The following is a 10471-nucleotide window of genomic DNA, read 5'->3' as shown; positions in this document are numbered from 1 at the left end:
AGGCGAGCACTCTACCACTGAGCCACCTTCCCAGCCCGACACTCCAGGTTTCTATGCCCCCTTTCACTCCTCTCTACTGTTAGTCATTAAAAAAGGAGAGGGGGGCTTCATCAGTGGGAGCATCAGAATATCAGGAACTGCTGTGTGCTGGTGGCTCACACCCGTAATCCTACCTACTCCAGAGGCTGGGATCTGAGCATGGAAGCCAGCCTGGGCAGCAAAGTCTGTGAAGTGGGGAGTGGGCGACAGCTCCTAGACCCTGAGTTCAAGCTCTAGTACCTGCAGCCAAAAAGCAGAAGCCTAGGGGCTGGGAAGGAGGCTCAGTGGTAGAGCGCTTGCCTTGCATGCATGAGGCCCTGGGTTCTTTTTTTTTTTTTTTTTTGTCGGTCGTGGGGCTTGAACTCTGGGCCTGGGCGCTGTCCCTCAGCTCTTCAGCTCAAGGCAAGCGCTCTACCACTTAAGCCACAGCGCCACTTCCGGTTTTCTGGTGGTTTATTGGAGGTAGGAGTCTCACGGTCTCTTCTGCCCGGGCTGGCTTTGAACCGCGATCATGAGGCCCTGGATTCTATTCCTTAGCACCACATAAATAGAAAGGGCTGGAAGTGGCACTGTGGCTCAAGTGGTAGAGCACTCGCCTTGAGCTGAAGAGCTGAGGGACAGCACCCGGGCCCAGATTTCAAGCCCCACAACTGACAAAAAACAAACCTACTCAAATTAAATGAAAGAAATAAAAAGAAGGGTATTAGGAAGTTGCTAGGGAGCTTCCTGGAATATAATTAGGGAGCTTCACTGTGACCAACAAGAGCTAGAAAGTTACCAGGCTCTTGTGGAGGTACTACATCTTCAGAGAGGTTAGAGAACAGGACTAGGTAAAATTCACATAGTGTATACTATCTCATTGATATACTATGTCCTTGAGCTGTAGAACCTCACTAAATGCAGCAGTACTCACCGCAAGAGATAGGTGAGAACCGAGAGCCTCTGACTCAATTCTTTCCCTTTGACTTTGCAGAATGAAGAGGTAATACGGTTTCCTTTTTCTATCTCCCTCTCGTTTTTAATAACTTTATATGCAAAATGAAGAGAAAAGGCCATTTGAAGATATCATGCATTCTTTCATATGTTTCTTGAGACAGTCTCTTCCTGTTTCTCTCTCTAATGCACCCTCTTACTAACAACTGAAAAATGCCATATCCTCCAAGCAGCCTACTCACTCTGCAAGATGTGACCCAGAATTTTACAGAATCTGGCTGGACTTCAGATGCACACTGAAGTCTGAATTTGATATGGTTGGACTTAGAGTCATTGTAGAGCGGAACATTTTGGAACATCAGGAGGCATGTTACCATAGGGGTTAGGATATGATTAGTAGGTGTTTGATATACTAAGTTTACATTAATTGGCATGTGTCACCCCAAATACTTGTACTATCCTTGGACCTCCCTTAGGAAACAGAATAATAAACCAGCTGCAGACCAAATTATGTCACATTTCTCATCAAACCTAAAGCGCTTCCATGTCCATGGTCTTGGATTCCTTCTTTGTTGGTAGTGTCTGTTTTCTGCAGTTGCTTTTAGGATTTTTCTTTTTTATCCTGTTCTTAGCTGTCTTCCTACTGCTAGATAGTTTCCTTTATATTTATTCTACTTCCATGTTCCTAAGAGCGGCTTGATGTCTTTCATCAGTTTGGGAAAATTCCAAGAAGTTATCTTCATCTAATCCCTCCTTCTTCCTCACCACTCCCCCCCCCCACCCCAATCTATTGTGTGTCTACTGGGATTCCAGTTCCATAAATCATAGACTCCTTCACCATGTCTCATATGTCTCATGGTCTTCCTTCCCTGTGCTACATCCTGAGTACTTTCTGCTGACTGATTTATCATCCCATTTTGCCATTGCTTTTCTTCAGCTGTAGCTAATCTGCTGTTCAGTTCACCTTCATGTCAGTAATTTTTATTCTAAATTATTAACTCATTTGATAGTTGTAACTTACCTGCTGCATTTTTTACCTCATTGTCCCTCCCTCTCTACCGCCTTCCTTACTGGGGTTTGAACTCAGGGCTTGAGCCATACCCTTAGCCCCTTTTGTTTTTGTTGTTTGGGGGATAAGGTCTTACATTTTTGCCCATGCCACTTGGGGCCTATCTCTCCTCCCTCTTGCAAGTAGATGGAGTGACAGGTGCACACACCACCCGTAGCTTTTGTGTTGAGATGGGATCTCAATAGCTTTTCCCCCAGACTAGTCTCAAATTACAGTTCTTATCTCTGCCCCTGAGCAGCTATGAGAGCAAGCATGAACCACTGCACCAGGCCTCTAGAGGAGAAGACTTGTATTACTACAGTCTAATTCTATAAAATGACAGCTACAAGCAAAATTGAAGTGTTGTGCAAAAATTGGATTTTTCTGAAATGTCCACAGATACAGTGTACTAATGGGGGAAAAAATCAGCTTCAATAAATTTTCAGCTTTTGGTCATTTTTTTTCATGAAAGAAATACAATAGGAGCTGGGAAAGTGGCTCAGTGGTAGAGTGCTTGCCTTGCATGCATGAGGCCGTGGGTTGGATTCCTCAGCACCACATAAGCAGACAAAGCCAGAAGTGGCGCTGTGGCTCAAGTGGTAGAGCACTAGCCTTGATCTGAAGAGCTGAGGGACAGCGCCCAGGCCCAGAGTTCAGGCCCCATGACTTAGAAAAGAAGAGAAAAGAAATACAATAGTAGAGACTTTGACAATTCTACAGTGGTAGTACAGCTTTGAAATTGGAGAACATCAAAAAGGAAATTTTCTCAAATCTACCAACCTGAGTAATAAATGTATCAATATTTTGATAGGTGCTCTTGTAGTAACTTATATACATGCTGCTTTTCTCAAATGAACATTATATTACATACCTATTTTGTAATTAGTTTCCTTACTATCATGTACATATTTCTATATTAAAGTATATAATAAGGTAATAAGGTAATGTTTTATGATTTTAAAATTATAATTTCCTTATGTTAGTGTTACACACTAGTAGTATGTTTTGTGTTAGCCTTGTCTGTACTCTTTTCTTAATCAGGTTAATATTAACTAATATTGAAAGAATACTCTGGGGGCTGGGAAGGTAGCTCAGTGGTAGAGTGCTGAGGGACAGAACCCAAGCCCAGAGTTCAAGCCCCACGACTGACAAAGAAAAAAAAAAAAAAGAATACTCTGTTACCTATCAGTGGAAGTAATTAACATATTGGTTAGGCTCTGACTCAGTGATAATGATCCTGGTAGAATACCACTGAATATCTTTTGCTAGATTTGACAGTATTATGATTTTAGTTGTGACTAAAATGATTATACTTTTTCCTACTCTATTTTTATAGTTTTAGAAATTAAGATCTTAGATATTTCCTGAGAAACAGTTGGAAGTACTTCATTAGCATACAATTTCTACTAGAAAGTATGTACATTTTAAAATAGAAAAGTGGCTTTGTGATCTGAGTGGTTGTACAGCTGTCTAAGCTCCCTTCCAAGCCAAGTAACTATACAAGTGCTTTATGACAGAAAACATGATTTTTTATTTTTTTGCCCGTCCTGGGGCTTGAACACAGGGCTTGGGCACTACCTGAGCTGCTTTTGCTCAAGGCAGGCACTCTGCCACTTGAGCCACAGTGCCACTTCTAGCTTTTTCTGTGTATATCATACTTAGGAATCGAACCCAGAGCTTCATGCATGCTAAGCAAGCACTCTACCACTGAGCCACATTCTCTGTCCTATACTTAGATTTTTAATGGACTAATGGCTTAACTTAGTTCCATTTCTACTAACAGCTGTTGCTCAGTGATACCTTTGTTGATTTAAAGCTTAACTTTCTCATGCCCCTTTGTAACTAAGATCTGCCACAATTGCTCTTCACCGATTAGCCATCCAACCCTGGGCTTGGTAGCTAGTAGGCCTCAGAGCCATTCTTGTATGACACGTCCCTTAAAATAGCCATGGTGATTCAGGTTAGATTCTTGGAAAGGATGTCTGATAGGCTGTTATGAAGAAGACAGTGACTAGATAATAAAACCTAACAGTTGACGATCACCAGACATCAGACCCCTGATGTTCTCCACTTGTCACCTGAGTGGAGGTCATCTAGCACCCTCCCTCCTTTTTTTTTTTTTTTTAAGAAATGGTCTTTTTATCAAATATATTTGAGCAAGTGAATCTAACATTATTACTTTTATTTGGGGGGTGGGGGGGGGTCTGGTCATGGGGCCTGAACTCTGGGCCTGGGTGCTGTCCCTCAGCTCTTCAGCTCAAGGCTAGCGCTCTACCACTTGAGCCACAGCGCCACTTCCGGCTTTTTTCTTTTCGCTTATGTGGTGCTGAGGAATCGAACCCAGGGCCTCAGGCATGCAAGACAAGCGCTCTACCACTGAGCCACCTTCCCAGCCCTACTTTTTTTTTTTTTGATCAGTCATGGGGCTTGAACTCTGGGCCTGGGCACTATACCTCAGCTCTTCAGTTCAAGGCGAACGCTCTACCACTTAAACCACAGTGCCACTTCTGGTTTTCTGAGTGGTTTATTGGAGATAAGAGTCTCACGGAGTTTCCTGCGTGGGCTGGCTTTGAACTGTGATCCTCAGATCTCAGCCTCCTGAGTAGCTAGGATTCCAGATGTGAGCCACTGGCACCCAGTTCAAACTTAACTTTTTTTAAATTAAATGTTTTCATTTCCTGGAGTTCATTTTGATAAATATTATTTAATATGATCAATGCACATAGGCAGTGTGGTGGTTTTTTTCCTTTTAATTTATTTTTTGTTTATATCATACCAAGGAATAGAACCAGGACCTCACACATACTAGGCAAGCACTCTACCACTAAGCCACATTCCCAGGCCAAACTTAACTGTTCTTAAAACTATTTTTTAATACCTACATAAGGAAACATGCCTTTATTTTATTTTCATCTTTCCACCCATGTTCTTGACCATATGTTTGGTCTATTTTCTCCCAGGCACATTGTGAGCTTCCTGTAAATAGTAACCCTATCTTAGCCAGGCACCAGTGGCTCATGCCTGAGTAGATCATCCCAGCTACTCAGGAGGCTGAGATCTGAGGATAGCGGTTGAAAGCCAGCCCGGGCAGGAGAGATGGTGAGACTCCTATCTCCAATAAACCACCAGAAAACCGGAAGTGGCGCTGTAGCTCAAGTGGTAGAGTGCTTGCCTTGAGCTGAAGATCTGAGGTACAGGGCCCAGGCCCAGAGTTCAAGCCCCAGGACTGACAAAAAAAATTTTAAAAAAATAAAAGAGAGAGAGAGTGATCCTATGTTAAACATATCCAGATTTCTGTCCACTCTCATGGAGCCTCCTAAAACATAGTAGATGTCTCATAAATTTTCATTAGCTGCTAGAAGTAAATAATAACAAATTGAGTCTCATTGGCTTTAAGTTTTATTTATTTAGAATTGTTACGATTTCTTTTAGTGAAATTGCCACTGTTCTTACTGCTGATTTATCTTTTCTGATAAAGCACCTTACATTTTATAATTTAATTTGCTAAAATTTTCCTAAAACACAAGTTCTTGTCTTTTTAATTTGTGATCATTGAGATGGTCACTGAACAGAGCACAAGATTCATAAATTTAAATACATATTTGGTATAGACTATTTTCTTTCAGAATTTTGTTTGTATTTTTTTGGGGGGGTCCGGTTGTGGGGCCTGAACTCTGAGCTTGGGCGCTGTCCCTCAGCTCTTCAGCTCAAGGCTAGAGCTCTACCACTTGAGCCACAGCGCCACTTTTGGCTTTTTTCTTTTTGCTTATGTGGTGCTGAGGAATCGAATCCAGGGCCTCTTGCATGCAAGGCAAGCACTCTACCACTGAGCCACCTTCCCAGCCCTCTTTCAGAATTTTGATCTTTGTTGTTGATTTTAATCACTTAAGTACTTAGTGTAGGCTAGTGTGTTGCTAGTGGTCATTAGATAAATATAGGTAGTATTTTTAAAAGATCATCCTTTCATATGTTGTTGGCAAAATAGACTACTCAGTATGTAACTTTTTCTTTTTGTCATAGGGTAAAGTTCACCTTGAATTAAAACTGAATGAACTGATAACAGAGAATGGAACAGTGTGCCAGCAGCTTGTTGTACAGTAAGCATTACTTCTTTTATCAAAATCAACTAGAAATAATTTGCCATTTTGTGTTCTTAAGACAACTTCATATTTTTAAATGTTTTAAAAACTCATTTCAAAAATGAAACTCTGATAATGTCATTCCTTTACTAAATTGATAACTCAGTTTTATTTTTCTCATCTACTTTAGGATACAATTCATTCATTGCTTAAACCAAATTTTATTGAATGTGGGTTAAAGGATGCAGGTATGACAAGATCACAGATAAGAATGTTTAACTACTTGGCTGTGGAGACTTGGAAGGGGTTTCTTGAAAAAAGTCCTGTAAAAGAAACTCATTCCATCAAGCTTTAGAAACCCTTCGAGCCCGGGGGGGGGGGGAGGGGGGGGGGGGGGGGGGGGGGGGGACTGAGGGGAGTCAAGAATGCTTGCTTTGAGGGTGGACATGGTGGCTCACCCTTGTAAGCCTAGCTACTCAGGAAGTTGCAATCGGAGGATTACAGTTCAAAGCCAGCCCGGGCAGAGTCTTATCTCCAGTTAACCACCAGAACACGCTGTGGCTCAAGTGGTAGAGCGCTAGCCTTGAGCTGAAATGCTGAGGGACAGCGCCCAGGCCCAGAGTTCAGGCCCCATGACCCCCCCACCTCCCCCCAAAAAAAGAATGCTTGCTTTGAGATTACCAGGACCAAATGTATCGAATCCCATGTGGTTTGGATTCATTTTTATCTCTTCTACCTTGGTCATCGTTATCACCCAGACTCCAGTCCTCTGTGCTAGCTTCCTTCCTCCAGGTTGTCAGCCTCTTAGGCGCGCTTCACTCTAACACTTGCTTTTACCACACCCTCATACCTCAGGGAAGGGACCAACTCCTGTTGCTGTTCCAACCAGCTCTCAAGTTGTGAAAACCCAGCTCTAATATTTACATATCTAATACTACGTATCGAGTTATTTAATTCTGAGAACTTTGATAGAAGGATGGAATACATTATGATCCATTATTCCTAAATATATCAGTGTAAAGGAATAAGAGTGTGTGCATGTGTGTGTATGCGTGTACGTATACATGAATGCAGTCCCAGTACTGGGGCTTGAACTGAGGACCTAGTACTCTTACCTTTTTTGCTCAGGGCTGATTCTTTGCCACATTTGAGCCATACTTCTGACTTTTTGGTGGTTACCTAGAGATTTTTTTCATGATCTGTCACCGTAGGCATTTTCTTGAAGATTCCTTAAGCTGTCCTCTTAATCCCTCTTCCCTTCATCCCTCTTAGTTATCTTTATATGAAGGCATTTAATGTGTATCTGGGTATTGCTTGAGAAAAATCACAGCCTGATTACATTTTAATTTCAGCGTCACATGAACACTTAGATTTGCCCTAGAATCTTTACTTCTTAAACACACCTACAAGATTTTCCCACCATGTGGGAAAAGTAAAACTGTTTTTCCTTTTCTGAACCTTGTTTGCCTCTATCTTTTGGACTGTGTGTACTGTAGCAGTATAAGTTACCCCTTTGTCCAGTGAACGCTGCCTTGGGAGTCCACATCCATCTTCTTCCACTTTAGGAATCTCAGTCCTTCAGCTCTGCCTCCTTTCTCCTGCTTCATCAGCTTTACCCTCTCCTCTAGATGGTTTTCACCACCATATAAACATGTTCCAGCTCCCATCCTAAAAGATAGGCCTCCCTAGATCTGATCTCTGCTCACATTTCCCCCTCCCCAGCTCCCCATCCAGTTGCTAGAGATTACTAGGTTGAACAGTGAAGACACAGAGTATTTTCCCATCAGTGAAGGCATTATTGGTCAACACTGATTAGAGATTGCTTTTAAGAAACCAAGACGTAGATGCCAAGAATGGTCATTATTAATGGAATGGTGTTGCTTCTAGAACTTGGATGGAGACACCTGAAATATGATTCATGTGACTGAAAACTGAATTTATTTTACTTAAAAATTTAAAACTACACGTAGTTAATGGCTGCAGTGTTAGTATAGCTCCAGTGAAAGGAACCTGGACTCCTTAGCATTGGTGGTTTCAGCATTGAGGAAAATACAAGATGAAGCTAGAATATCTTGTGGAGACAGAAAGTAAGGAAGTACTCAAAAAGTAAATGGTACCTACAGAAAGAATATTGAAGGCAATAGGAAAGAACGTGACCAAATCTGGGACAATTTGAGCCTGAAGAGAAGTAAACAGTAATAATGGCTTAAAACCAGTGGAATAAAATAAATATTCACAAGCTAGTACTGATATATACGAATAAAAAATACAGAGAAAGGACTGCTTTTTACTTACAGACTTTCAATTAATAATTGTAGGAGGAAGGCCAGGTACTGGTGGCTCACATCTGTAATCCTAGCTACTCAGGAGGCTGAGATCTGGATTGCAGTTCAAAGCCAGCCCTGGCAAGGAAAGTCCTTGAGACTTTTTTTTTTTTTTTTTTTTGTGGTCGTGGGGCTTGAACTCTGGGCCTGGGCGCTGTCCCTCAGTTCTTCAGCTCAAGGTGAGCATTCTACCTCTTGAGCCACAGCACCACTTCCAGTTTTCTAGTGGTTTATTGGAGATCAGAGTCTCATGGACTTTTTTGCCCAGACTGGCTTTGAACTATGATCCTCAGATCTCAGCCTCCTGAGTAGCTAGGATTGCAGGCGTGAGCCACCGGCGCCCAGCTTCCTTTAGACTCTTATCTCCAATTAACCACCAGAAAACCGGAAATAGTGCTGTGGCTCAAGTGGTAGAGCATGAGCCTTGAGCTGAAGAGCTCAAGGGCAGCACTGATTCAGAGTTCAAACCCCACGACCGACATATTATTATTATTATTATTGTAGGAGGAGAATGATGGAAATTAAAAATCAGCATTGACAAACACCATGATAATTGGTTACAGCCAGAAAGGTGGGCTTATACCTGTAATCCTAGCTACTCAGGAAGCTGAGATATGAAGAGCACAGTTTAAAAAGCGGGCCCATTGGATCTGGGAAGGTGGCTCAGTGGTAGAGTGCTTGCCTTGCATGCTTAAGGCCCTGGGTTCGATTCCTCAGCACCACATAAGCAAAGAGAAAAAAGCCGGAAGTGGTGCTGTGGCTCAAGTGGTAGAGCACTAGCCTTGAGCTGAAGAGCTGAGGTACAGTGCCCAGGCCCATATTTCAGGCCCCATGACCAGACCCAAAAAATAAATAAATAAAAATTAAAAAATAAAAAGCCGGCCCAGAGTTCAAGCCCCACAATTGAATAATAATAAATGAAAAATAAAAAGCCAGTCCATGTAGAAAATGTATGATAGCTGATCTCCAGTTCTCAACAAAAAGTTAGACATAGACCTGTGGTTCAAGTGATAAAGTGCCAGCCTTGAAAAACAATAGCTAAGGGACAGTGCCCAGGTCCTGACTTCAAGACCAAGTACTGGCACTTTAAAAAAAAAAGTAGGGAGCCAGGCGCTGATGGCTCACGCCTGTAATCCTAGCTACTCAGGAGGCTGAGATCTGAGGATCGCGGTTCAAAGCCAGCCTGGGCAGGAGAGACCATGAGACTCCTATCTCCAATAAAAACCACCAGAAAACCGGAAGTGGTGCTGTGGCTCAAGTGGTAGAGCGCTCGCTTTGAGCTGAAGAGCTGAGGGACAGCACCCAGGCCCAGAGTTCAGGCCCCACGACCAACAAAAAAAAAGGTGGGGGGGCTGGGAAGGTGGCTACGAGTGCTTGCCTCACATGCATGAGGCCCTGGGTTCAATTCCTCAGAACCACATAAGCAGAAAAAGCCGGAAGTGGCGCTGTGGCTCAAATGGTAGAGTGCTATCCTTGAGCTGAAGAGCTGAGGCCAAGGCCCAGAGTTCAGGCCCCATGACTGACAGAAACAAACAAACAAAAATTAACACTGAAATAACATTACTGGAAAAGTATTAACCATTAAAAGAAAAAAAAAGTTGTAATGTTTTACAAGTTATATCTTGTGCGTTCAGCTTGGTCTTCTGAGCTCCAGTGTCATCCACTTTGGTATCTGACAGCATTGCAAAGTTTGCATATCTAAAAAGGATTTTTTTCAGAGAAAGGTGGTATTGGGGTTTGAACTCAGAGCCTTATACTTGCTTGGCAGATGTTCTACCACTGAGCTGTGCCTACAGCCCTAAGTTTTACTTATTAGTTTTGAGGTAGTCTTAACTTCTGGCCTGGAAACAATCCACATGTGTTAGGTTTTCAGTAAGTAAGATAGTAGCTACATTTACTTCACTAAAAAAGAGGTCTCACATTTTTCTGCCCTGATTGGTCTTGAACTCCCAACAGTCTTGGTTTCCCAGGAAGCTAAGATCACAAGTGTGAGCCACTGGCACCAGTGTATAACTGAATTTTGATTCTCTTTTTTTTTTGGGGGGGGG

The 10471-nt window shown here is 42.4% G+C and overlaps 1 protein-coding gene across 1 annotated transcript in view; it reads left to right on the top strand.

Annotated features, from left to right (window-relative positions):
- Rasa2 (RAS p21 protein activator 2) overlaps positions 1–10471 on the top strand; it is a 64698-nt gene that overhangs the window by 13191 nt on the left and 41036 nt on the right. The window contains exon 2 of the mRNA XM_013029889.1: positions 6041–6117. Coding sequence (XP_012885343.1) covers positions 6041–6117 — 77 coding nt within the window. The remainder of the gene's footprint in view (positions 1–6040; positions 6118–10471) is intronic.

This window comes from Dipodomys ordii, unplaced genomic scaffold, assembly GCF_000151885.1.
Source record: "Dipodomys ordii isolate 6190 unplaced genomic scaffold, Dord_2.0 Scaffold124, whole genome shotgun sequence".
NCBI lineage: Eukaryota > Metazoa > Chordata > Mammalia > Rodentia > Heteromyidae > Dipodomys > Dipodomys ordii.
The sequence above is the reverse complement of the archived record's forward strand: the minus strand, read 5'-3'. Positions and strand labels throughout refer to the sequence as shown.